Genomic DNA, 27,466 nt, shown 5'->3' with positions numbered 1-27,466 from the left:
CTTTTCTTTTTTTTTTTTTTTTTTTTTAATTTAGCTTGGTTGGGCTTACAATTCAGGACAAGATTTGAGTGTTAGATGTAGGTGGTTTTTGACTTTGTGCAACACAAACATTGCAGAGGAGATTACAGAGGAGAGAGGGAGGTAGAAAGCCAGCAAAATCTCTTGTGTAAACCTCTGGCAAGGTGTAATGTGGCGGTTGGGTTTTAATTCCAGCTATAAACTGATGTTTGATGCTATTTGGCCTTTTTATCCTGTCTTAATCCTCTCCACTGCCTTTGTATTAGTCTCTGTGACACTTCCTTTAGCAATGTGCAGAGAATAGCTTTGGGAGTGTCGCGTGGCCAGAGCAGGGTTTGCTCTGGAGTCACTACAACAGGGAATAAATCAAGATTGGGTTTTAGTCCTGAGGCGACGGAGGATTTGGGGTGTTTGATGGTAGGCAGGTCTCTGAGACACTTGGCTTTCCTCTCTCCTCCTTTGCAACTTAGAAGTAGCCTGAAGCAAAGGCTTGTTAGCGCATGCAGGTGACGATAGATGGTCTTGCATGAGTTGTAAAACACAAACCTTCAGTGTAAGGTTCTGGTGACCCCAGTGGTATTTGTAGGTGTGGGCGCAGTAACATCTTGAAGCCAGTAATGTTTCTTTTCACATGTTCCCTGCTTGTAACCGAATGCTTAAGCAAACAGAGGTGAGACAAGCTGCTTATTGAACCAAATATTACCTTGGTTATAAAAATCTCTCTAGCTGACATTTAACAAGCAGACACGTAATACCATGCAGTCACATAGCTGGATGTGACCTGTGTGAATACGCATTCTTTTAAAGATCTACGCTGAGATAAGGCTCAGTCCTGTCAGTTTGAAACTATGCTTGCATTGATAATAAATCTGAGGGTATAACTTTTGCTCAGTTGCTTTTTGAACCAATGGCCGCTTCTAGTATCTGCCACTCCTTGAGACAGAGCTATGCAATTTAATTGCCTGTGTGGAGAGTCAACTCCTTTTGTGGTCTGAACTATCCCTCTGGTCCTGTGAATCCATTGCTTTGCAGAGAAAGGTGGCTATGCAGCCAAAGTGCTCTGTGCTGCAAAGGCTATGATGCCAGGCATCATAGTTGGCCTATTCAAGCTAATGCTTTCTTATTACCAACACTGACCACAGCAGTATGTTGAAGAGAAAAACCTTATTTATAGGTTGCCTGCAAGATGAGGCTTTCCAAAAATGCATCTTCTGCCTTAACTCAGAACCTTGCTCCAGGCAAAATGGTTGTAAGACTGATCCACTCTTAAGCCAGGAGATCTTCTGATGAATGCCTGGAGAGCCCTCCTGACTTTCTCTTCTGTGATTCTGCAGGTAGGTGACAGCGGTTTTAGTCCATAGCAGCAGGAGTGAGGGCAGGACTGCTGTGCAGAGGAAACAGTGAGCCATGGAGCAATGCTAGTTGGTTTGTTGCCACTGAAATCGCAGTTCTTACATGTGGGTGTTTTTTTAGCAGTGTTTCCTTGTTTGCGTTTTTGGAGAGATAAGGAGGGGAGAGGTTTCACACAGCCTTGCTTCAGTTCTTGGGGAATCTTCCTTTGTGTGCCAAGTCCCAGTAAGCCTGAGATGTATATAGGGAGGATAAAAGAAGAGCTAACTGCAAATGATGACTGTATCATAACACCATTTTTGTGGGCTACAATCTGTTTATACCTTAGACCACAGATTTTGCATCACTTCTGTCTTTATCCTCTTCTGTCAACTCTAGGCACAACCCTTTGATGGGGGTTCACACAGCTCACTCTAGCAGCAAGCCCATCTGTTCCTTGCCTCACCAACGAGAAGAGATTTGTCTTAGGCTGAAACTTGACCTTTGTGTCTGTCTCTTTCTTTCTGATTCTCTGTTCAGTCTCCTCTGGAGATCCTCCTAAAAGCTGCTGTTGCATCTATCACCTTTTGACCTGTGGTCCAAAGGGTAATTCAAGCAAAGGGTTGGACACCGCAGCTGTGTCATGTTGTGCTCCTCCAGGACTCTTCCATGTGGTCTACCTTGTCTGGGCGTTTTGGTGTGACTTTGTTCTGTAACCTCTTCTGTAGGTGTCTACATGTGAGATTCATTCTTAGATCAGCTCATGTAATGAAGGGATCTAGTGTGATGGACATGGAAACAAAGAATGAATTTAGTTTCCTTTTTAGAGCTGTATGTCTAATGATCTGCTTTTTATAACTGGATCATGTTGTCCCAGCAGCGCCCTGGCAGATTTCTTCTTCATGAGGCAACTAATGATCCTATGATTCTATAAGAAACAGAAAAATAATGTCAAGTTTTTGAAAGATACCTTCTAATTTCCAGTAGCTTCCTTTGCCTTTCTGTTCAGCTATGGCAGTTTGATTTTCTTTGCTAGGTGGTATGCGTTTGCTTTCAGCCTTCAGTATGCCTTTATATAATTTCCACAGCACCTGCAACGTTTTTGCCTTTTAACTACCCCTTTTGGTTTCTCTTCAGCGAGCTTTCTTATGTTGTGCTCTGTTGTTCCTGTTCTTAAACCCCTCCTTCTGATTCTGGGCCATGATGAAGAGGGGTGCACTGGTGGGATTGTCTGGACCCAGTGAGTCGTGATGGCCCTTGCAAGGTTACAGAGGAGCTTGGCTGTGGTCTGACTTACATTAATAAAAGCCTGAGCCCCATCCTGTAAGGGTGCTCTCCTGAGCTAATGGGAGACCTGAATTTTCTGAGAAAGCCCAAAGCCCCTTTTGTTCTGGATGAAAACCATGGGGAAGTGCAGTGACTTTGGGCTGAGGAGGGTGTGAGGTGTGCCTGGTGGAGAAGCGATTGGGAAGGATTTATTGTCTGTTGCCACACCTGGCTTAACATGGCAGGAACACTTCGGCAATCAGTTGTACAACTTAGTGTTACTGAAGAACACTTAAGCCATACTTGGTGCTACATACGCACAGTCAGGTCGGGTGAGAAGAGGGTTATTAAGGCACTGACTCATTTTCCTGTGCTACAAACCACATCTCAGACCTGTCCCACTCCTGCTCACCCACTGCAGGTTTCATTGCCGCCCTTCCTGCCCTAGCCTCTCGGTGTGTGCGTTGGAGATCGTGATACAGAATTGGGCTTCGCTCCCCACTTGCTGTCACGGGGAAATGCATGCATTTGAGAGGAGAGGGAGGTGACCTTCAGTGACCTGGCTGAAGAGGTGACCTTCTCTTCAGTTTAGAGAAAAGGAAGCTTGTGGAGAGGGAGGAAGGGAGGCAGAGAGAGGTCTCCTGCATAATTGTATTGAGCTAGAAGTAATTGTTACTACAGATGAGCTCTAAAATCCCCCTCACAGGCCTGTGCAAGGGCAGGCTGGCTGCACCTCTGTCAGCCTAGCTATATACAATTGCACCATGGTGCAAAGACTGGGCAGTCTCAGAGACCCCTCCTAGCTCTGTGCTTCTTGGATAAGAGAAGATCTCTAGTTGTCTCCCACTGAGAGCAAGTTCTGCCAGCGTTCCTGTGACATGCTCTGTGTTCCCATTTGTCTGTAGCGGAGAAGCCAGATGCTGCAAAATTAGAAGAGTGCATAAAGGGTGGGGACAGTAGTGCTTAGGGAGGGAAAATGGTGCAGATGAGACTAATGACAGGGAGGGCTCAGTGTCTGGGGAGGTGGTAGCTGAGGGCGTGCTAGGCTCTGTCCCCGAAAGACTCGTCTGCCTGGCGTGGGCTGTGAGTATCTCATTCTTGCTTAGTCACAGTTGCCACCTGGATCACTGCATGCTGCTAAGGATATTCAGATAATAGGAATAAAGCTCCTAGACCAAGTCCCTTCTGGTTAGCATGAAGGTTATTGCTGAATTGTGGGCGTAAAACATGCTTTTCCAGAGTCGTGTCACTTTGTGTGAGACTGACATTCTTCTCTCTGGCCATCCATCAGGATGATCTTACCCAGCTCTAAAAACTGCGCTGACTCTAAGTAAGAGTTACAGCTCCCTGGGCCAGGCCAGGCTGGGATCTGGACAGTGCAGGAAAACCTGCCACAGCCCAAACTGCTGTTCCCAGCTTTCAGTGCTACAAAGCAGTGAAGCTGGATGTGGTGTCACATCCAAAAGCTAGAAATCCTCCAGCTGGTGGCCTGTTCCAGGGAGCTGTAACTCTTACTTAGACTTACTCAAGCAGATGCAATACCACAAATCAGCTCTAGCCTTATTCTATGTAATAATCAGAATTTTGCTTTGGAATGAAGTGTGCAAAAAATGTGATAGTGGTTCACCTCTTACTGTGTTGAAATAATTTCCTGTCCTCCCATTTTTGAGCTCCTCTGTCTGTCTTTATCTCCTCAACTGTATGCTCTTTGAATCAAAGACCTTCTTGTTCGTACCACACCTAGCTCTCTTGGATCTGTGTTCATGGCTCATAGCTGCTAAAGGATGAACACAAATGGCAGGTACTGGATGCTTCTGCTTGGCCACCCTGTGTACAGAACTAAGAAAAGTATTGGTTTGTTTACAGAGGAAAGTTCCTCCTTGCCTTTGTGAACTCTGATTTCTCTCCCTATAAGGGGGGTGCTCTGTGCACCCTTTAGGTATGCATGACTTCCTGGCTGACACGACCAGAAAATCCTGACATTCTGCCTGCCCCCTCCCCTGGTTTCCTCATCTGTGGCCAAGGCACAGTGTTGTTTTTTCTGCCTTTCAGATCTCTCCTGTTCTTGTGTTTCACCTCTTGATGTCCTGGGGAAGAGCCATAGGTCTGACTGCAGATGGTAGAGGCCTGCTGTGCCACATGGTCTTTGTTCCTTTCTTGCTTGACTCTTATGTGGACCTGCAGTTCGTCCAGCAGCATGTCCAGGGCTCCCCAGCAACACATGCCTGTCTGACCCTCTGTCGTGGACAGCCTGCTTGCAATGTCCAGTTTCCAAAAGGTGTAAGACAGTGAAAGCTTTGGTATTTGAAACCTGATTGAAGGATCTCCCATCCTTCTCAAGGATACCTCATTTGGATTTCCTGGAGAAGAGGCTTCTTGCTTTGAAGGAGTCCGTGAATTTGACTATTTACAAAATGATGCATTTCAAGTTTGTATAGATTTAGGTAGCTTAGGATGGGTGTTGAGAGTTGCTTTCATGTTGGGTATCCTCTGCACTTCCGACAAACTACATTTATGAATCAGTGTTACACTAGTTCCAAAACAGCTGATAAACATGTTAAGTGTGGTAAGAAAACTGGGAGTGTGGAGAGAGACAGGGTTTGGGTACCTGGTGATGTTGTGAGTCAACACCGGCTTTTCTCGGTGTTGCCACAAACACAATTTATAGGTGGGCATGATGAGGCAAGCCTAAGCCTGGGACATAACTGGCTTATGGAGAAAACTTCTCTTGAAAAGCATCAGTAAAGTGACCAAAGATTTTCAAATCTGAGGATGCAAAATAACTCTGCTGCATGCAGAGAAATTGAGAAAGTTACTGTGGGCAATTTCTTAGTGACTTGGGGGCTCAGATCCGAGCGGAAAAGTAGTCTGAAATGGGTGGAAGATAATTTCCATCCCTTGTTAGAATCTGCAGCAGGTCTCGTTTTTATTCTTGCAAATTATGCTTGCCAAGTTTTTCTTGCTGAAGTGCTTCTAGGCTGACCATTAGCTTGGGGAAAGACAATTCAGTCAAAATCAGATCCCCCTGATTGCTGATGCACAGGCCTGGGGAGATTGTGGGGAACGCCACCACGTGTGATTCAGCTGAGGAAGGAGCAGGACAAACCCATTCCTCAGCTCCTGCAGCATGCGGTTACTGCGTAAAGACCCCTTAAAACCAAATGTGGTCTCTTTAATGAGAACGTTGTTTAGTTTTTAAAATAGAGCAGCCTGTAGGAATTGGAAAGCCCATAAAGTTGTGTCATAGGAACTTTGCAGCAAGGAAATAAATGAAGGTTTTGTGGAATAAATGAAAACAGGGATCTCTGGGATCACAATTCTGGAAACATTGGATAATAACATCCCTGCTCAGTGGTCTCATTGCTGGGGTGCTTGTGAGTGCTAACGAGCTGACACAAGAGGCCACGTGTCACTTGGGTGCAGATGCTGGGCACCTTGGCATGAGGCCAGCGTGCCATGAGCACCCCTGAGCACCTCGGCAAGCCAAGGTTCATCAAGGAAATAAGACAGATGGCTGTGCTGTGGGATTTGCCTGCACCAGTCTTAGCCTTTTATCCTATTGCAGGGCTGCGTTTTTTGATTTCAGCTATCCTGATTCCTCTGTCTTGAGTGGAGAGCTCTGTGTTTCAGTACATCAACCTTGCTGAGCCTGGAGCAGAGTTCCCAGTTCGACATACCTGTGATCTGAAAATGGCCTGTCTGGCCACCAGAGGAGCTGCCATGTATTGGGGTTTCCCAGGTGGAGACAACTGGGGTAAGCAGAAATTTCAAGAAAAGGGCCAAACATTTCAAGCTCTGCTGAAGCAAAATTTCCTGATGACAAACATTTCTTTGGTAACTAGAGGAAGGTGGTCCTAGAATAGCTCTGTTCTGGAAGCTCAGCTTTATTTTTGTTGCCTCCTGTAAATGGCAAACACATCCCGTGTAGGGCAGGGAGGGAATGCACCTATTCACTGCTCTCGTCCTGCTCACTCCACGCAGCCTTGCTTCAGGCTCAGTGTTTCCTACTGTATCCTAGGAGTGACAAGCATTAACAAGTAACACCTATTTATTTGTACTGCTAAAGATTTGTATTCTCAAGAACTTATAGGTGTGTCCGGTGCTCCAAATCCATCCTGTAGTTTCAGATGCAGTTTTGAGAGGCTAGAGACACACCCTGGTTTGCTCAGTGAAAAGCAGCCCTCTACGGATTGTAGCCCTGCACACTAAGTGCCCAGCGAGTAGTGGCTTGGAGGTAAGGGCTACAGTTAACCATCTGAGCGCGGTTGTGCAGCCTCTTGTCGTCCTCTGTCAGAGGGGAGCCTGCTGATTTCAGGGCGTCAATAGCAGTGAATTGACTAACTCTGAATTCTCTGCATGCAATTCTGTGCTTTCCCAGGCATAGCAGACCCTCAATAGTTTTCCGTGTGCTTCGGGTCTAGTTTCAGATAGGTTTTGTGAAGGGTGTTGGCACGTGTCAGTTTACTTGCGAGACAGTCACCTTTTAACTTTCCTTCTCCGAGTTTGGTTTTGCAATTAAGCATTATTCATATTTGATTTTTCTTGGCTGAAATAAGGTGATTCCTTGCACATATGGGCACTCTGAAGACCTTTGCAGAAATGTCGCCTTTACTCCCAGGGCTGGGCTTCCTCCTCTTGGTTGGTGAGTATTACTGTGAGGGTGGTGGGTGTCCTGGGAGGATTTTCCTTACTGGCAGCTGTAGTTGAGATAATCCTCAAAGGAAAAATTGCGCTGAAAGACCATTGAACGTTATGTTGGTGGTTGCTCTAAATCCCCAAGCCTTTAGTTATGCTTGTTTATTATTGTATCTGTGAACCAAAATATGTTAGTTTTTGTAATAAACAGAGCGGTAAGACAAAATTGGAATTCATTCTCCTCCTGCCATTGCAGAGCTGTCTGCTCACTGCTCCTTTTGTTGGAGTATCCAGGTGTGTCTGGGAAAGTACTTAAGAAGTGATCTTAGCTGAATCTGATTGTGTCTATATTCCCCTACTTTCCCTCCTTCGTTTTTTTTCTGGTAGCAAGTGATTCCAGAGCAGAATATTTGTTTCTTTCAGAAAGTGTCAGTGCTTTATTCTTCCTTCCTCATCAGACTTGAGATCATGTTTGCAGTGAATGTTGATGACAATAGAACATGAATTTGTAACATTACAAACAAACTAATGAGCCACTGGCTGGGGACCACCATTTTCTCTGCAGTAGGCTTAGTTATCAGTACTAAAGGAAGGAAAAAAATAAACAGAACTTTTTTCTTTTCTTTAATTAAGCAGTTTTTGCTGTTCAAAACTGACCGAGGTATTATGGACACCCTGATGAAAATATGATTCTTCCAATTTTCTATTAACATCCTGTACAAGGAGGGATGTCTCTGTCCAGCAGAAGTACACAGGTTGCTTGTAAAAGTTAATGACTCTTAATGCAATTGCTTTTAAGTCTGGCAGTTCAGTAATTTTGGTGGTGTGTTTTTCTGTTGGCCACTGGCTCAGCATGTAGCACTGCGAAATCATTCTGTTTCTTTGGGCTGTGCTTGCTCCCATCCATCTACCCATCTTCTTCTGTAAATGCCTTAGATAACTGGAGATGGAGGAAAGGCAGAATATTAGAAATGTGCTGAGCTTGTAGAGAATTTGCATCCAACAGCTTGCATGCACTGCCCTTTTGGGGATGGATCAAAGAGAGAAGAAAGAAAAAACAAGTTTCTGAGAGTCCCTAAACAGGTTTTGGAAAGGGAAGGACAGCAGATTTAAGTGTAGTGGCGTCACACTATCGGCGGGAATGGCCTTGTTCTAAAGAAGCCGTGCTTCTGAGACCAGGCAGCACTCAGCAACCTCGTGGCACAGAAGTGCCCTCATGGAGGAGGAGGGACTGTGAAGAGCGGGTGAACCGTGAACAGCACGGCATACGTGGGTGAAGGAGACAGTCTCTTGCATTATGGAAGGCTTCACCGCAGCCTGGCGTGCCTGTGCACTAACAAAGCATGGGAGTGAAAGCAATGTTTTAGAAGGCAATTGCTCCCAAGAGTGATGTGCACATATCTTAGGTGGTTCATGACACGAGCTGAGTCCATAGCCTTTGTTGTGATGTTGTGAGATGAAGGATTTATTGTCATACGATGAGGATTTTTGTGATGGTAGGTTGGGGTCCTCTCTGATCTTGCAGAGTGAGAAGCCACCCTTCCTCCTTCTCCCTGCGTGGGTGTTTCTGAACACTGCTTTTTCGAGTGAATGGGATGATTTGCATGCTTAAACATATGTGTAAGAGCTTTCCAAGAGTGGGGCCAGAGGGCTTGGCTGTATGTTTCCAAGGTCCAGTCCTGAGGTGAGCAGGAAGTGATTACCATGGTGGAAACAGCCCAACTTTGTCTGCCAGCAGGGAAGCGTGGCCTCAGGGCCAGCCTCCGGCACTGAACTCTTGGTTATGATGTTGGTAACTCTTTCGGGACTTTCTCTAGAAGTAAAGTTAATCTGTGTTCAGCCTAGAGGAAAGCACTGTGTTTTCCCAGCTATGGGTATGTTTCCTTTACCTGTTACTTAGTGACAGTTCTCTATGAATTAAATGATTAAAAAGGTGTAACAGTTAGTAATCAGAAAAGCTGTTATACTAATTAGGGACTCCTCTCATCCATCCCTACAAGCTATTTTATAATCCCCTTCCTAATGCAGGTCATTGGGCTGGTGAACACATGGACACCCAGGAAAGCTGCTGCCTTCCTCCTCTTCTTCCCCATCACAGTTCAGTGATAAGGCTCTCCTGTGCTGTTGATTTCTGTGCCCAAATATCACCATGGGTTTGACTGACACTGCCCTGGGCCAGCTTAGCCCAGTCCCTTAGCCATATGGTGTGGAGGGATCACAGGAGGTTGCTTCTGTGTTTTGGTTTTGGGGCTCAGCTCCTCCACATTTCCCCCACATTTCTGAAGTAAATAATACTAATGCCAGGGAGATTTGAGTCTGTGTATGTTGTTACTGGTTTCCTAAGCTTGCATTTCACCACCTTTCCAGCTTCATGGCATTGGTAGGGGAGATGCAAGTTGCCATCAAGAACAATGTAAAAGTTGGGAAACAAGGAATAGACAAGTGGAGGGCTTGCACAGACCTGCCAAGAGCCAGCAGTGACAGGTTGACTTCTTTCAGTAAATCCCTGTCAAGCTCTTGGGCAGGGCTGGCACAAGGGCTGTCATACGCTGGTGTTAAGGTGATTTTAATCCAGTTGAGGACTTAGCAGGAAAAATGTATGAAATACAATACAGGCTTGGCTACAGTTGACATGTTGATGGGGACGCTGTAAGAAACAAGTAGAAGGTGCAAAGCTAAAAGCATCATGGAAATATAAGCATGGTGGGCCTGGCCTCCTGGGCTGATCGGTGACCATGGGTTGGCCATGGTGCACAAGGGATACTGGGCAAGGAAGTCCTGGAGAGAAGGTCCATCCCCAGAGTGTTGTTTCTGCTCCTTTGCCTGCCTTTTCCTCTTTAGGGACAGAGATGCATGCAATCCCTCATGTCATCTAAGACACTGCATTTCTGTCCTCTGCCAGACTGACCCGGAGTGGATAGAGGAGTACCCCATGTCTGCTCACCCAGTCAGCTGTCACAAAGTCAAAGAGAAAACAGCAGAAAGGTCTGACAGAAATGATTCCGTGAAATACTGTCAAGAATGAGGAATAAAATGATGTAGTGAGATGAGTGATGTTCAGGGTCTGTTAAGCCAGACAGGGGCTGGACTGTAGGAATGAGCTTTGTCCTGGATTTGCTGCTAAAATCACAGCACATTGTCTTCCAGGTTGGCTGGTAGCTGCTGCAACTTCTGCTGGGACATATCTGGTAAGACAAAGTCGCATGTTTAAGATATGTATCATGCATGTCTTTACTTGCAAAGCGTGTGTGGGTTGGTGGTCAGTGTGGGCCCCTTCCTGATAGCAGTGCATTGATGGGAATCAATTGTTATGAGCCAGATCCAGTGTGTTGAGCATGGAGGTGGATGGTAAGTGCCCTTGCCCTTCCTGTCTCCCAAGCAGCGAGTGGAGTGGGGATGGCTTCTCCAGGTCTTCTTGCAGGGCTTCAGCGCAAGCACATCACCAGACAGTTCAATGAAGGTGACACCCATCGACCACACTCAAATCATCAGGAGAACAGTCCGTCCCATTGGCCCTCATGCTTGAGTGATGGGAGGACTCGCATAACCCTGAACTTTCCAGCTGTTTGAAGTACAGAGCCAGGACTGATATGAATTTTGTAGGTGGCAACTACCTAGCATGGCAAGATGCAAGCTCTGGATCTAGCCAGTTGAGTGTTTTCAGGCCAGATCCAAGCACAAATGGTTGCAGCTAATATGCTTGTCTGTATGCAATGATCACAAATAATGTTGTGCTACCATTGTGACTGCATGATAAGATAATCTCTGTTCTCTTTCTCATGGCGCAGTGCTCCAGCTCCCCTGTCAATGGTGAGTTTCTTACCAAGTAACCTCCATAAGGAAGATTCAGACATGGTTCTGACACATATCCCTATGACAGTTCCTTTATCTTTGTCTCTCTCTCTTTTTGGGGGAATCAGAATCTGCTGTGTGTGCTTCAGTGAAAAGGTATGTGAACCATCAGCAAATTATCTTGGCAGCATTTTCCTTGGGAGTGATACTGGTTTTTTTTTGGGGGGGGGGAATGTTGCTTCAGGTAGCAGGAAGCCTCTGAAACCAGGTGTAGCATCTTTCTCCCCACAAAGTCCCAGGATTGCCTGCGGGCAGGGAGGGCTCTAGTTGTGCTCAGTGCAATAGTAAAGGGAAAATGCCTTCCTGCGGCTCTGTGTCTGTGCAGGACAAAGAAAGGCAGGGCAAGTCCCTGGTGTGTCAGCCAGCCTGACGGGGTGGGGATTTACTGCTCTGAGAGCCTTGACATTGGTGCTGAGCTTAGCTTGGCTAGTGTAGGGGCCCAAGACTTAAACGTCCACTTCAAGCCTTCATTGAACTTGATTTCTATCTAAGGGTCAACAATTTACAAGTACCCTCTCCCTGCTCCTGAATGGTGCCAGCAAATAATTCTCATCTTTGTTGTTTGTTTGTTCCTCTGTATTTGTTATGTGGGCTGTGCCTCGTTGTTATGGCTGCCTGGCATTGCTTCTGCTCCTTAATGGGTGGGCTGGACCCTTTACACAAGAGCAGCTAAGAGCTGTCCCTGCTGCAGATGAATAAAACTTCAGTGAATAAAGCATGTGGTCAGGGGCATTCACACACCTTTTACTGACTGCCTGGGCTTGGGCTCGGGCAGTTGTGTTCCATGCCTGTGTTTGCAGATGTATTGCTGATGGAGTGCCAGCTCCCAGCCAGTTCTGCCCCCAGCTGCTGCAGGTCTGGGGCAGCTGGCGTGGGAGTGATGTCTTTGCTTTTTCCCCACCAGTGCCAGCCAGGAGATGCTTCTTGAGATAGCCCATGGCAAAACTTCCCCCTGCAGCCTCACTTTTGGTCAATATGCCTGTGCACAGGTAACGGCAGTCCCCTTCTTTTCCTGCGCTAGTGTTTTGTTTTCCTTGAATAGTGCCATTTCTATCTTAAAAGCAGTCCCGCTCTCAGCTGTGAATGGAGTGGACAGAACCTTGTGCAGGCTTGGGGTCTGGCTTGTCAAGGTTTCCCTCACAAGAGTGAGAGAAAGGATGGGGTCAAACACACACGGGCTATCCAGACCACTGGGCTGTGGCAATGTCACCTTCCCAGGCAACACATGCTCTGTGTCATGAGGCTCAGGAGCAGCTACACCAGCATGAAGGCCTTTCTGGGGCTGTCTGTGGAAGTGGGGGATGCTGGCTTTTCCAAACCTCTCAAATAAGAAAGTGGGACAAAGGAGATTTCCATAACAAATTGGCTCTTAGAAACTGGCATCATAGTGTTGAAACAATCTCTGCATGAGAGTAACCCTGGTCCATGGGGGTAAACCACTTCTGAGCACAATACAAGGTAGTTGCAGCCTGGGAAATGTCATCTAGAATATTTCAGGTTTATTTCCCTTCCTGCTTTTGTCATTATCTCTAAGTTGCTGTGCTGCCACTAATTGCAGTTGAATTGACAAAGATTTGTATTTTCCCATAAATGTTTCTAACAAAAAGATGTCATTTCTTCAGGTATTTGTTGGTGGGGTTTTCTGTTTGGGTTTTTTTATTGAAAAATGTTTCTGGAATGAGGAAGTTTCTTATGGAAGTTTCCACTTTGATCAAATGGCCTTTTTTTGGGGTGTGTGTGTGTGGGGGGAACCTTTTTGAATAAACTTTTTTAAAGCCACTCTGTGCTTGGGGGGAGCACAGATTAGGTAACAGAAGGATCCAGCATTTGGAACTGGGTAAGTTTAGACTTGCTTCAAGTCATTGTAAGCTGGACTTTCTTCTGACTCTTCTGTCAACCAGTTTCATCACCTTACAGTGCTGAATGTGTAGGTGAGCTAGTGAAGCAGACCTGAAGAAGATTGCATACTGCAGCATCTCTAAATATGACACACCTTTTATTATCTCTATGTGGATTTCCCTTTTTTCTTTTTCAGAGTGCTTGGCTCCAGGACCTTCAGGATGATTTCCTCATATCCTTATATTCTTGCCTTACCCCTAAACCTGTTAGTGCTATGGATCCAGAATACTCCGTTCTCTTCTTTTCCAAGTATGATGCCAAGAAGCTTGTAGCTGCTCTGACTGTGTTCAGCCAGCAGGTGGGTATCACATATCCAGCTGTTTGATCACCGGTAACATTAATGCTAGTGGAAAGCGTTAATTCCAGAGAAGGGATTGTTGCTAGGGGTGGTTCTGTTCATAATGTTCATGGGTTTATGTTAATGTTTGTTTAGAAGTCCATATTCACTTGAATTCATGCGTTTCTTCTCGTCTCTTGCCTGCAGTTTTCTCACGTGCCTCTTTCTCTTGAGTGGAACATGGTCTTCGTTAATGGCCTTTGGGAGAAGGTGTTGCAAGTACCTGATATTGACAGCCCATCCATTTTGTCTCAGTGGGTCCACAAGGGGTTTCAGCCATTCCTGCTTGACCCCGAGGCCTTTGCTTGCCTCCACGCCAAAAACGTGTTGTGTGAGACATTTCGGATGATGTAAGTGCTGAACACAAACACTGTTTCAGTACCTCGCTGCTGAGAGAGGAAAGGGGCCCTTATTCCAGCCTCCCAAAGCAAGGGACTAAACCCTGTAAGCACTGTGAACTGATGGAGGCCCAGATGGAGTCTCTGAGAAGCTCTCTCCGAGGCTTCGTAACACACCTGTTGACCCTCTGACTGGTCTTCTGCTTCAGTCAATGTGTGTGTAATGACCCTGCTAGCACTGCGTTTCCAAAGCAGTATCACAGGATTGGCAGTGCATCCCCCAGATGATCATGGGGGCTGTTGTGAAAGGAAGTCACATTGGTAGCTTTGAAAAGGGATGCGATTGATAATATCGGTCTTGAAGTAACAGCTGTTTCTGTAAGAACTCAACCGTGCCAGATCTGACTTCATCTGTGTTTGAGATGTCTGCCTTTCTTATCCACCTCTAGAGTTGCTGCCCTGAATGGCATATATTCTGACCTTCCAGTGGAAGAACAGAGGAATCTTTACACCGGGATCAAATACTATCTCATCCAGGATGGTAAATGACTTGATTTTCTTTGAGAAACAACAGAATGCTTTAAGCCACTGATGTATGCTACAACATTAGCTGCAATCTGTTACAGGGCTGAGGCTTCACAGATTTTTTTTTTTGTGAATTTGTCTTGCCTCTTCAATGGAAATAGGTGGGGAATATGACAGTGATAAGTGGTATCAGGAATCATTTCCCTGCCTGAAGGCTTTATTAATCCAGGAATTTTATACATCAGCACAGTCAGTCCTATGCTGACTTAGATCATGTGCAAATGTTTGTTTTTTTTTTTTTTTTTTTGTTGTGAAAGAACCATGCAGGGTTTGACTCTTAGAGCTAAAGAATTCAGCTCAGAAGTTAGCTCAGAAAGGGGACGCAGGTAAGAGACTCCCCTGTCTCCAGGCAGTAGCTCATATGCAAAAATTTAATGTCCTGCAAAAAGTCTTTGGCAGATTTGAAGGGAGGAAGAAAGAGACTGGTGATGAAATACTTGGAGGGCTGTGAAAGAATGAGGCATCTGTCCTGTCCCATGTGCATTTGTAATCTGAATGCACAAACACATGGATTTGAGCATAATGTGTGCTCAGAGGCACTCTGCTGACTGAAATCTCTGATAGACTGAAGCCTGTTCCGCATTCAGAAATCTCCAATATCCGCTGATATCCTGATACAGTGCAAGTCTGTAATTTTATGATGTCTGCCTGTTTTGCAGGATCAAACCAGAAATGCTACAGTGCAGCCGATCCAGGTCTGAATTCCACTGCTTGGTTTAAAAATTATCTTGGATCCTTTTTGGAGCATGCTACTGTTGGAGACCTGCAGCTTTTTGGTGACGAACCAACAGTAAGTGCAGGCTCATCTTGGTGATGAAGAACCTGCAGTGTGCAAAATACTCTGTGCCTGGGAGGTCATCTTCCTGCTCTGACCAAAATTCATGGAGATGCTGCCAGCAAGAACATTTCTCTTGTTTATTTATGGTGAACAGTCACTTCCGTTCTTATTTTTTTCCCCCCATCATGATTTCTTGTGATAAGAGGCACTTGTGCAGAAGTTGGTTTCACATAGGTAATTCTGCAAAAATCAAACTGGAGTCAATAAAAGAGGAGCAAACTCAAACTTTATCTCAAGACTAGATTGATGCCTGGGCCTGGTTTAGTGAATGACTGTACCAGGCCTGCATGTGTGAGTTATGCTGTAGGGGCAGGACCATGTCCTTTAGCAGCTCTCCCACCTTAGTGCCTTACAGCAGTCAGAGTGAGAGGCTTACCATGCCCTTGGAGTGCAAAGATAAATAAAATAAAGTCCCAGTGTATTACTTGAAAACAAAAAATAAATGTCCTCACAACTTTAAAGCCAGGTGAAAAAATCCTTATTGCTTGAAGTGAGGTTTGTTCAAGCTGTCCCAAGTGACTGTCAGGATTAAAGTATCCATCTGAAATATTTTTTTTTTGTTTTGTGTTTCCCCCCCCCCCCATGTCAACACCCTCAGCTTCAAAAATTTGCCAGGGATCCAGTCAATATGCAGATGGCCAGCAATCTCACCTTGCTCCAGGAGACAGCTGTGTACTATACCTTGCTACTGACCTCTGGACCTGGTTTTCCGTTATCGAGGTATAGGACCTGACCTGACTTCCTATCTGACTTATGGTTTAGCATGGTACTGTGACTTACCAAAAGTTTTTTCTGCGTGGTGATTCTGATGGCTGCTTCCATGAAACCGTCAAAGCATTTTTCTGTTCCTCAAATAATTGCATTGTGCTTGATCTTGGGCGGGGCCAGACCACAAGTTCCAGATGTTGGGAAATGACTGTCATGCAGCGCCAGCCACGAAGTAATGACCAACAGCGCATCTTGCGTGTTTTTGCAGTTTTGCATGACACAGCAGTGCTCTCTGTAAATAGGAGCATCAGCATTGTCAGAGCTAAAATGAATCGGGGAAATGCACACTGGAAAAAAGCATCCTTTGCAAAAAGAGGAAGGATGTGACAGAGCCACTGTCTGTCATACTGGCAACCTCTCCTCCTTGTCTCCCACCTGCAGTCTCCCAGACAGATTTGTTTGCTACCTGAGCCCCTCAGCAGTGAGCAACCTGAACCGAGATGATGCTTTGAGCTTGGCCCAGAGGATCAGTAAGAACTGCCCGTTGAACCTGACACACAGAGGATTAACTAGAGAGAGAGTTCCCTCCTCCCTGACAACAGAGGAACTGCAGGTAATCTGTCCAGCCTTGCGACTCAGTTCTTCATTCACATAGACAAAATTTGTGAGGGTTGAGGATTCAACTTCCATGCCTCCTCTTGTGTACACTCCTGTAGGTCACCTTGCTTTTTTTTTTTACTGTGGCATCTGACTGGTGTTTCATAATCTGAAAATTCTCAGTGGGTGGAGGCAGTCCATCAACAGGCTTCATCACACAATTTTGAGGCATAAAGTCCAGTGATTTAAGACATCCAAAGGCTGTAGGATCCAATAGGCTCACGTCATTGCTCCTCTGACTTTCTTTTCTGTCTGTGTGGGACCTTTTCAGGTTGCATCCTCTTTGGTGAGAAAGTTTGAGCATTTCCCTCCTGCAATCCTGCGTGCATTGGGCCAGGCTGCAGTTGGGCTGTCCATATCCGACATCGAAAATGGCATCAGTGATAAAGACCTTGAAGCATCTATTTCTGCCCTGGGTGAAGTTCGCGGCTGGAACGCTGAGCAGTCCAGCACTATTATCAACAAACTGCTCAGCTCTGGCTATCGGGTACGAAGGATAAGGTCCACAAATGCACCTCACGCCTGCCATAGCTAGCTGCCAGCAAATGATGTTTGGCCCTTCGTGTACTCATGCCTGCATGCATTACCTTTCAGATCCTGGATGGACAGAGCCTGGCAAAGCTAGGGAGCTTGGTGGCTGGCCTCAACAGCAGCACACTTCGAAGTCTGTCTCCAGAAGTGATCTTGGAAGCCATTAAGTTGCCTGAGTTTGTTCAGCAAATGGTGACCCTGCCCTCTGCTCTGAAAATGATATTTGTGGAAAAGGTGAAGTTGTTTTTCTCTTCAGGCGTCATAAATTAGCAAAGCTCCAGTGACTCGCAGTTAAGAACACTGGTTACCTGGGGCCAGGCATTGACACGCACCTGCACACCCAGACAGCATTCCCTTGGGGGTATTGGTCATTGCTAAACAGAATGTGCATCCAGACAAGCATCTCAAGTCCCTATCACTGTGCCTGTGTAGATGTCCTTGGCTGCCAGCCAGTGTGTCCTGCCGAGCCTCTTGGGGACGAGGGCAGAAGAGACAGTTGTTTTGCAGCGTGGTCCTAGAAACTATTCCCCACTGACTTGAAAAGATGCTCTCAGAGAAATGATATTGTCACGGTTTGGAGTGAGAACGTGTGAGAAGTGAAGGCAGCTTAGAAAGTCCCTTTTAGGGTAGGCCGATCCTTCAGCAATGCACTATTTCATCCCCCCATGTGATTGTGTAGGATTTGGACACCTCTTTGCCTTTTTTTCTTGCCATGACTTTAGCCTTCAAGTTGCATGTGTAGCATTTAAGTTTGTTGCTATTCGTCTTCCCTCAAAGACTCTGAGCTGTGTTTGGCACCAGAGGCCCTGCCTATAGCATGTCCTGGGGCAATAGGGTGCCAGGGCTCTGTGTGAAGCATTAGGGAAATAACGTCTCATTCACCACAGGATTGTTCTGCAACGTGCCCTCAGCAAGTTGAGACATTGTTTGGGTTGGCAGAGAGGAGAGAAAAGTGTCCCTCCTTTCTGGCCCGTTAAACGTTTTTAGGGCATAAAGCTAGGAGGTAGAAACTTATAAGAGACTGAATCGTTCCCATTCATCAGGACCCTAGGTATTAGTTCCAAGCAGCTCTCTCCTAGTCTGATGAATATGTCAAACAGGAAATATTTCATAGTGTTAGGTCTCTGAGAAATACCCAGATAATCAGCAGGGGAATTTGCCTGGCTTCTTTCCAGTTCATCATGTCTTCTCCAGCAACTGTGTATTTTAGCCACAGGGTTTGAATGATATGTGTTTTGTTTGTGTGTTTTTTGTTTGTTTGGTTGTGTTTTTTTTTTGTTTTGTTTGGTTTTTTTTAAAGATTTCCTCCAGTGTAAGCCACCCTGTTGACCTGGTTAAATATATCCCTGATGCTCTGGCCAGTTACATTCCGAAATCACTGCTTGTTTTTGGGGAAGAGAAGCCAAATATTCAGGATCTCAACAGCAAAATGTGGACCCGAGATCAGGTAATATGCTGGTGGCTTGTGCCCTTCTTATCCCTCAGTGTCAGCCTTGGACTCTACAGAGCTATGAGTCTGCTCTGCAAATCTGTCTGAAAATACAGGTGAATGTTGCGGAAGAGCGTGGTAAATCATTGATACTCTGGCTTTGCTTCACAGGCTGCCATGTTTTTCAGTGATGTGATAAAGACAGAGCCTGACTTCAGCAGGTAGCGTTTTTCTTCTCTCCTTCCATTTTCCGTGTTTGTGTTTGCTTTGATTGAACTTCCGTGTTTCCTTTGGTACATATGGCAGACCCACCATATTCAATCCATAGCAACAGATGGCAAATACCATGCAAACTCAAACACAGGCATGTAGCATCAAGATTTACCAGGGTGTCAGCTGCAAAATGTACCCACAAGTCACACTTGCTTTCTAAAACAATTGTGCTGGCTCAGACTGCACCTGGAACCTTGCTTCTGACTGGCTCTGTGGAAGGCATTTCTAATCGGAGAATATGTCAGTCTTCCACAGTGCTATTCCAGGGATTAAATTTAGTGGGGCTGATATGTCTTTTGTCAGCTCTTGTATCTGAGATGAAAAATTATGAAAACCATGATATATGTCTGGAAAAACAATGGAGTTGACATCAGTGTCCTGCTGATTTCACAACAGAAGCTTTCCCATATAGAAAGCAATTAAAGTTTTAGGGACTTCTCCCTGAGCTCTCCCAGGCTGTGTGAACTATATTCAGTGATGAGGATCTGGACAACTCCATTTAATTTTCAACATGTGGTATGTCTGAAAACACAGGGAGGAGACTGATCTTGTAAATCAGGATACAGCAGTACTGCTTGGGGTGGAGGTCCCTGCATTTCTACTTCCAATACGAGTCTCTGGATTATATTTGGCCAGTGATGGCTTCTTGATCTCCCACGTAGGTCAATACTAGAAATTTTGAGGGGATGGAGTTTGGAGAGCATTAAGCTTTGAGAATGGGGGAGGCTTATGCTTGCTGTATTTGTCATTATATATGTGGGAGATCAGCGCTGAATTTTCTCCTGAAGTCCTTGCCCCTCTGATTTGCTTTCTGTAAATGTTCAGGCTTTCCCAGTCAGTCCTCCAAGGCTTCACATGTGCAGCTGCCAATGAGATGGAAGCAGAAAGATTTCAGGAGCTAGCCAAAGTCATGAAGAAGAAGAATGTCAAGCTAGGAGAAGACCAGGTCAGTTCCCATATTTCAAAATGCCATGTTTGATGATGTCATGAAGATAGCAATGAGGATTGTTCAGCAAGAACAAAACCACTTTCAGCTAGGACAAATGTAACTGGTGCTGAGTCTCCATCCTACAGTTCTGAATTGCCCTGAAGAGAGGAGAAGTCAAAACCCAGTTGGCTAGGTTTCTCAGGAATCAAAACCTCCAATTTTGGTCTCTTCCTGCCCCCCCCCCCCCCGCCCTTGCTTTGGAGGAGCAGAGTAAAATCTTTGTTTTATTTTTTTATGTTTTCATGCTGTTTTCTTTCTTTGTAAACTGTGGTGTCCTTTCAGCTGAGTTGCTTAGTGAAGATGGTGACGCTGCATGGGATTCCCAAGGATTTAGACAGCTATCCTAAAGACCTGTTGCTGTTCTTAAGGTAACTGTGCTATGGTTTTCATGTTGTTGCCTTAGTACTTAGTAGGAAAAAGAGATATTACTTTATAACCGGACTGGTAATGACGAGTTCATGTTTGATGTATATTTCAAACTTGTTCAGGCCTCATTACAGGGGGGAAAGAAATCAGATTGCAGAAAGCTTTCAAAAGGTTTTTAAGGTCCTTTCAGATTCAACCATCTGTCATATTAATATAAACAGTATAAAGCTCTTTTTACATATGTCTGTTTGGATATGAAACCAGTATGTGGTTTTAGTGCTTTCTGGCCTCTGTGAATGTGCTTTTCCCTTACAACACCAAAGAAAACAGAGTAGAGTGGATTTCTTTTTTCCAGTAGCTACCCACTGTGATTCTGTATCCAAATCTTGAACAATTTTAAGCTGAATCTCACAATAGATTCCTTAAGGTGAAAACGAATTTTTTAAAAAATGTGGACTAGGATCTTTGGGAAGAACAACTGCATAGAGTTTAGTCTGCAGATGTGGAAGATGTTATATTGGGCACAGTATATGTTGAACAGCCTTGAACCTGACCAACTGTTTGATATCATTCACTAGAATTCATGGAGTATTTGTCTTTCTAGTCCTTCAGACTATGCAGCGACAGGAAGCTGTAGGCAGTACTTTGCTAATGTTGGGAAAGCAAATCTTGATGTTCTGCAGAGAGAGTCATCTCAGCGGAAACAGCTGCTCTTGGAGGCTTTAGCGTGTTTGGTATGTGGTGAGGGGACAGCTCTGCACAAGGCTGGGGAGAACTTGGGCTTCAAGAATATGCTCTTCTACAGTGGCATCCAGTTCTATTTAATGCTTCTGTCTTGTATTACTTCAGGAAATTCCTGGCACACAAGTAGATGAGGAAAATGCAGAGATTCTGGGACGTCTGGTCTGTGACCTGGGTGGAGAATACATTAGAAGTTCTGGTGGGAATTTGCTGAAGCAATTAAGCCAGTGTGAATTTTTCCTGCCCAATCAAGAAAAAGCTATTAGGAGTGTAATCAGCAGTGGTAACACTACATTTGGGTATGAATTTTTCTTCTGGGCTTCAGCAAAACAGTTCCCTTAAACAAAACCATTGTCCTGTTAAGACCTAAGTGAACTCCAGCCAACCAGCTTGATCAAAAACTTGAATAATTGGTTGCTTTTGAATTTCACATTGGGCTTTTTACATAGTTTTATTTGAACTTCTTTCAGCTGAAAAGTTTGGCTCGAATTCCACTGAAAAATACATTGTCATTCCTGTGTCTCACCTGCTCTAGTTATAAAAGCCTTTCCTCTGGTCTATTTTTTTCATTAATCAAACTTCTCTGAGACTGTTCTGATGAACACAGGTGGGCTCTAGCTGTTTGTCAGCCACTGACTTTCAGAAGGCATTCTGTTTCTACCTGTCAAACTGACAGATGCTTAATAAATCCCTGGCTATAGCTGACAGAGACATTGTCCAGGGAGGCAAAATATTTTCCCTTCCCGTGTCAAATGCCCTGAGATCTTGGCACTGAATTGGGTGGTAGTAAGCAACAGATATTCTTTTGGGTTTCATGATTAAGAAAATAATGTTTTTGTTAAATTCCATTTCCTATCCAGCCTTCCTTTTTCATGTTACTAACAATTGCTCCTGCTCTGGTGGAATGAAGTTTTGTGTAACAGGAAGTGATCAAGAACTTCTAGGATTTAAATCTTGTATTTTCTTAACTTCAGATGTTACAAGGACATAATCCTGGCAGCTTTTAAGGTGTGGTGGGTTTTTTTTTGTTCTTCCTTGAAAGCTGATCCCTGCTAATTTTTGTATGCAGGCCTCCTGTAATGTGGTCAGCTTTTACCTTGAATGAGCTCAGTGGATTGATTCCTGTGTTTGATCACAGCATCTTGCAGAAGATCCCCAAGGTGGGTTATTCAGAGAGGTGTGGGGAGTTTGGGAAGCGCTCTCGGTCCTGCAGTATGGAAGAAGTATGATGGGGGTTGTTCAGCCAGTATGTTTTCAGTAGTGTCCTCATCTAAAAGTGTGGTGCCAAAGGGGATGGATGGTCTATGAGAAGTCAGGGCTGAATCAAGCTGACAGCCTGGAACTGCAGATCTAGATTGCTCTCATCCTCTTCCTGTAACTGTCAGAAGAGTACCAGAGGTGGAACGCAATAGTAACTATATACAACACTTTGAGGAGGTAGAATCATTTATGGGGCGTGGGATATGATAGAGTTGAACCATTTAGAAATTTGCCTTTGGCTTACCAAGGAAAGGTCTCTAGGCTTACAGCAGCAGGTCTGCAGCCCAGAGTACTTTCACATTGAAGCTTCTTGTCTGTGTGAGTAGCAACTTCTTATACTGGTGATAGGCCCAAGATTGCAATATCCCCCTGATAAAACATTTTCTTTGCAGAATGCTTTAAGTCTTTGGCTGAAAAACTTTGCACACGATTCACCTCTGTCAAGGGAACAGCTGGGCACTGTTGTTGAAGAACTCCTGCCTACTAGGCATAAGCGTGCCGATGGTATGGAAGCTTTCTCTGATCCATAATGGCAGCATTCCCCTTGTTAACAGGGTTGACCCTAGTGCTTGTGGGTCTCCCTGAATATGTCTGAGTTGAACTATGAAACACTTGGTTACCCAGGAGGAGGGTGGAACTGTGATTGCATATGTGTCCATCTCCAGCAAGGGAGCATTCAGAGCTTGAAGCAAAAGGATTTAACACTGAGCACATTTGATAATTGCTTCAACAGGTTGCCCACCTGACAAGCAGATAACAGAGATGGATCTTAACGATGACTTGATGCCTATTTACTACACACCTGAGGAGTTACATGCTTGCCTGAAGAATGTCTCTCTGGAGAATCACCTCTCTCAGATACTGACCTACCCCTTCAGTATTCAGCAATTAGCTGTGCTGAAGAGGAATCTGGATGAGGTAATGCAAGGTTGAAGAATGTTAAATTATCTACTGATGAGATTGCTCCAGGGACTTGTCCAGTTGAGTTTAAGTATCTCCAAGGACTGAGATGCCACCATCTCTTTGGGCTCCTCTTCCAATGTTTGACCACCTTTATTGTGAAAATATGTATTTCTTAATATCTAAACAGAATTTTCATTGCCTGTTGGCCCTTATCCTTTCACTGTGCACCTCTGAGAAGAGTGTGGCTCCATCGTCCCTATAATCTCCCATTAGGTAGCTGAAGACAGTAATAAAATCCTCGCCTAGTCTTCTCATCTTCAAACTAAAGAACCTAGCTCCCTCAGTCCAACTGCTCCACTTTGTATGTTGTGTGCTTCTGCCCCCCTGACCAGCATGGCCCTCTGCTAGACTTGCTAGTCTTTGCTAGACTTTGGTAAAGTCTTTCTTGTACTAGGGAGCCCAAAACTGGATGTTGTATCCGGATGGGGTCTCGCAAGTGCTAGCCAAATGGAGGGGAATAATCATTTCCCTTGACCTGCTGGCTGTGCTGCTGCTGGGGAAGCCCAGTATTTGATTAGCCTTCACCACTGCAAGGCATGCTGCCCGCTTGGGTCCATGTTGAGTCAGTTCACAGTGCTTCAGGTTTTGTTCCTTCCCTGGCGCCTGCTTGCCTGAGCAGAAAAAGGACCAATGGGCTCATGGAATCTCACTGGCTTTGGTTTCTTATTCCTTGCAGACCTTTAGGGCTTTTCCACATAGATTTTGCAAAGAGCATAAATTCATAAGCACAGGCATGATAATGAGTGTTCATAGCAATAACAATGGTTTTTCCACAGAAATATCCTGATGGGTATCCTGAAAGTCTGCTCCCTAAACTGGGCCCTCTCACTGCTTTCATCACCCCTGAGGACGTTTCCAGATGGAACATAACTTCAGCTGACGTGCTGGCTATCTTGCTAAAAAATGAGCCCCTTGATGATCAGGTGGGGATTTGGGTTTGCTTTCCTGTCCATGTTTGCTTCCTGGTTTGGGAGCTGCTGATTTAGGACTAGCTTAGTGGGTTCAGACATGATTGGCCCATCTTTGAGGTCCAAACAAACAGATTTGAAATGATTCAGTTGTATTTTTGTAATTATTGCATTTGTTTTTCTTCTGAGGATGAAAACATAAATTCTGAATCAGGTTAACTTTTGAAAAAATTAAATGTGTTTCTAGGCTTCTGCAATAATTAAACGATATGTTGGGTTGGGAAATGCCTTGAATGCCACTGCACTGAACGCAATTGGTACAAAATACGTGTGCCTTCTGAATGCAGCCGAGTTGAATATGATAGACTCCAACAGCCTGAAGTGAGTGAAATATTGTGATGCTCTTGGCTTCTTGCATAAGCACTTTCCCATCAGCAAGTGCAGTTTCCTTTTCTCTCCACTCGGTGAAAGGAAATCTGGGAAGCAACTTAGTACCTGCTCTGTGTCCAGGTTTGAAAGCCTGCTGTTCCCCATCCTGCCAGGAAGGGCTTAGATTTGCAATCAAACTCTTTGTTGCACCTCAGGTGAAAACAGATATGGTCTGCATGCATGCTTTTATCTAGAGACAAAAAAGAGTTAATTAAATTTAATTTAAATTCCTTTGAAAGACTGCTAAATTAAATTAATTAAATAACTATATCTTTGCAAAGACATAAACTTATGCACCATCAGAGCCATCATAACTTGGAAGACATGTCATTTTGAGCAGGAAACTGAGCTTTTTTTTTTTTTTTTTTCCACTTAGCTTCTCTCCATACCTCTTCTATCTACGGGGGAGAGGGAGTAGCCTGTCCTATGTAGAGAATCCCAGAGAGATACTCAGAATAGTTCGAAATTTCTTCAAGTTGAAGAAGTTGAAGATAATAAAAACTTTTCTCTCCTTAAATCTTCATTTTTCTGCAGACTTGCATCTCTGAATCCTTCGGCCTGTTCAGAGGTTACAAAAGACATCTTATATGCTAAAGCAAAACGTGCTTTCTCAGACCAGCACTATTTACCTGCTTACTATGAGCTTATTGAACCATATCTAGGTATGTAAAAGAACAGCATGTTATGGGGAAAGGGAGAGGTCTTAGCCAGAAACTGAATAGGTATCAAATACCATCTAAGATGTGGGAGTTTTCAAAGCCAAGCTATTAAGAGTTTCAGAGAGTTTGGGTCTTTTCCAACTTGTAGATGGCATAAAACATTCTTGAAGGATTCTGTACCTGACTTAAAGTTGCCCAAATCGATTGTCAGACTATCACAGGGAAAATCAAACTCATGACTTCTGGGATGGGTAAGATCTGCTAGATCCACGAGAAATCAAGCTGCTAATGCTTAATGCTTATCTCACAGCTGTTGTCCATGTCACAAAACAGAGATTTTTTTCCCTGTTAAGCCAAGAATTTATTCACAGCCTGAGCAAACTCTTCTTACCCCTCTGTCTGGTGTCTGACATTGTCACAGATTGGTTTAATGGCCAATATAATAATACCTCCCAGCAAAATGAAGTAGCATCCATATATTTTTGCAGTTGGAACTCACTCTGTTAGCACCCCCAGCCTAATAAATTTTGGAGACATCGTTATAGCTCCAGCTTATACAGATACACAACACTGCTCACTTGAGGGCTGTCCTCCATGCATTGATATGCTTTCTCTTTTGGGTCCCAGGGGGTGCTCCTGGTGTGGATCTCAGAGCTCTGAGCAAGGACAACGTGAATATGAAAGTTAGTACTTTAGCGACGTTAAGGAGAGACTCCTTGCTGGTGAGCTGAATCTTGAAATTATTTGAGTCCTTGCATTTGTATCATGCTAAGTAGTTGGTTTTGGTTGCATTGTCCATTGGTGTAAATCAGGAGTCACTCCATCAAATTCAGAATGATGCTAGACCAGTAGAAAGTGGAGAACTAGCCTGAAATTTTCTTTAAAAATGTAAATTGGAGTCATGCATGGATGCTTAGCTAGTCTTACTGGGGAATTTCTTTAGAGTAGGCTCTCATGGCGGTAGTGGTAGGAGCAGGGGACAGGTGTCCACGAGACTACAGTCCACAGCTATGTGACAAATCTTTTAACAAGAGTGTTAGCAGTAATATCATCAACTCTGGAAGAAAGCCCAGTGATTCGAGCAGGGACTGGGGCCTCCACTTGGGTGTAGGAGACTTGTCATCAGAAGACAACAGAAACAGGCTTTGAAGGAACCATTGTGTTCATTCCCCTAACCTAAGGCAAGAGTGTCCCAACTGAAATCACTCACCAGAAATTTGTCTTCCTTGTTATTCACACTTCTGCTAACAGAAACCTCATCGATTCCTTGGTCAGAGGTATTGTTCCTGTTCCTGCATTTACACCTGTAATTCTTGCTCTTTGATTTCTCCTAGAACCTGACACTTTCTGAGGTTCAGGGCTTGCTGGGGATGAATCTTAGAGATCTGGAGAAATGGCAGAACAAGTCTCCCATCCGGGAGTGGGTCCAAATGCAGAAACAATCAGAACTGGATAAACTGCATGTTGGGCTCACCGGGGGAACACAAGAAGGCTACATGAACATCGTCACGCCCAAATTTCAGTGTACGTAGTATGTTAGGACCCCTGATTGTTGTGCTTTACATACTTATTTTTGGGTTACAGCAAGGAGAAGAACTGCCTTACGGAAGCAAGGTGCTTTCAGTTGTCTGTGAAAGAGAAGTGACTGCACCAAGCTGATGTAGCTCCTGGGGCCCCGAGTCAGTGCCTTGCTCAGGCAAGTGGTGGCCTCAGGCAGCACTGCCAAACAGCTTTGCTCCCGCTCTCAGCAGTGTTTGTGCCAAGGCCCTTGGAAAGTCCTGCTGGCTGCTTTTGTGCTGAGAGAGCAGAGGCTGTTGATCTGGGCTGCTGCGGACCCCTTTCAGTGGCACTTGTTACTTCCTGTCCACCCAGCCCAAATAAAATGCATTGGGCAGTGCTCACCTCCTCCCTTCACCTCCTGGTGTCAAGGGGCAGCAGGTTCAGTTCTGCCAAGCAGCCGTAAGCCTTGCAGAGCAAATTCTGGGTCCAAGATGAGAAGCAATCCTGTAATCCCACTGAGAGCATCCTTGCTGGCTGAACATCTCAACTGAGCAAGCACTTCCAGAGCTTCCTCCTGTGCTGTGTGTTAGATTTGGGCTCTGACTTGGTGGTCCTCTTGGGGTGGCTATTTACCAGTTAGAAAGCCCCAGTCAGAAAGCCAAAGATCTTCCCTACATGTGGCATAAAGAGATGTTCTCCCCTGTGGGGGAATAGTTCAATTGTTGATTTGTTTGCACTGATGCCCCCTCTTTTTTTTTTTTTTTTTTCTCCAGCACCATCCTCAACCTCTCTGGGTACTGTGGCCGTGACGCTCCACCTCCTGCCTACTCTGCTTATCAGTTTCCTGATGATGTTGGTCTTGTCTTGAAAATCTTCCCTCAAGAGAAAGCAAGATGAGGGGGACCAGCCCGTGACCTGCTCTGAGGCCTCTCAGGGACAGCCATGCCTGGGGGGTGA

At 44.9% G+C, this 27,466-nt stretch overlaps 1 protein-coding gene across 4 annotated transcripts in view; it reads left to right on the top strand.

Annotated features, from left to right (window-relative positions):
* Positions 1-27,466, top strand: part of LOC309590737 (mesothelin-like) — a 77,960-nt gene extending 50,494 nt beyond the window's left edge. For 2 of the 4 annotated variants that reach the window (XM_082312148.1, XM_082312146.1), the window contains exons 4-30: positions 10,396-10,436; positions 11,037-11,058; positions 11,169-11,196; positions 12,005-12,089; positions 13,136-13,297; positions 13,484-13,686; positions 14,124-14,215; positions 14,919-15,049; positions 15,696-15,817; positions 16,247-16,418; positions 16,734-16,949; positions 17,057-17,227; positions 18,294-18,440; positions 18,594-18,643; positions 19,521-19,641; positions 19,966-20,051; positions 20,654-20,783; positions 20,899-21,089; positions 21,860-21,950; positions 22,443-22,554; positions 22,784-22,968; positions 23,790-23,936; positions 24,169-24,302; positions 24,885-25,012; positions 25,637-25,731; positions 26,344-26,533; positions 27,283-27,466. In XM_082312148.1, coding sequence (XP_082168274.1) covers positions 12,018-12,089; positions 13,136-13,297; positions 13,484-13,686; positions 14,124-14,215; positions 14,919-15,049; positions 15,696-15,817; positions 16,247-16,418; positions 16,734-16,949; positions 17,057-17,227; positions 18,294-18,440; positions 18,594-18,643; positions 19,521-19,641; positions 19,966-20,051; positions 20,654-20,783; positions 20,899-21,089; positions 21,860-21,950; positions 22,443-22,554; positions 22,784-22,968; positions 23,790-23,936; positions 24,169-24,302; positions 24,885-25,012; positions 25,637-25,731; positions 26,344-26,533; positions 27,283-27,377 — 3,243 coding nt within the window. In that variant the 5' untranslated portion in view covers positions 10,396-10,436; positions 11,037-11,058; positions 11,169-11,196; positions 12,005-12,017 and the 3' untranslated portion in view covers positions 27,378-27,466. Of the gene's footprint in view, positions 1-6,294; positions 6,368-7,169; positions 7,256-10,395; positions 10,437-10,958; positions 11,197-12,004; positions 12,090-13,135; positions 13,298-13,483; positions 13,687-14,123; positions 14,216-14,918; positions 15,050-15,695; positions 15,818-16,246; positions 16,419-16,733; positions 16,950-17,056; positions 17,228-18,293; positions 18,441-18,593; positions 18,644-19,520; positions 19,642-19,965; positions 20,052-20,653; positions 20,784-20,898; positions 21,090-21,859; positions 21,951-22,442; positions 22,555-22,783; positions 22,969-23,789; positions 23,937-24,168; positions 24,303-24,884; positions 25,013-25,636; positions 25,732-26,343; positions 26,534-27,282 lie in introns of those variants that run through there. The other 2 variants (XM_082312147.1, XM_082312145.1) reach the window with 2 other exon arrangements.

Source organism: Platalea leucorodia, assembly GCF_965183815.1.
Source record: "Platalea leucorodia genome assembly, chromosome: 5".
NCBI classification, from domain to species: domain Eukaryota; kingdom Metazoa; phylum Chordata; class Aves; order Pelecaniformes; family Threskiornithidae; genus Platalea; species Platalea leucorodia.
Note: the sequence above shows the minus strand (reverse complement) of the source record. Positions and strands in the feature narration are given on the sequence as shown.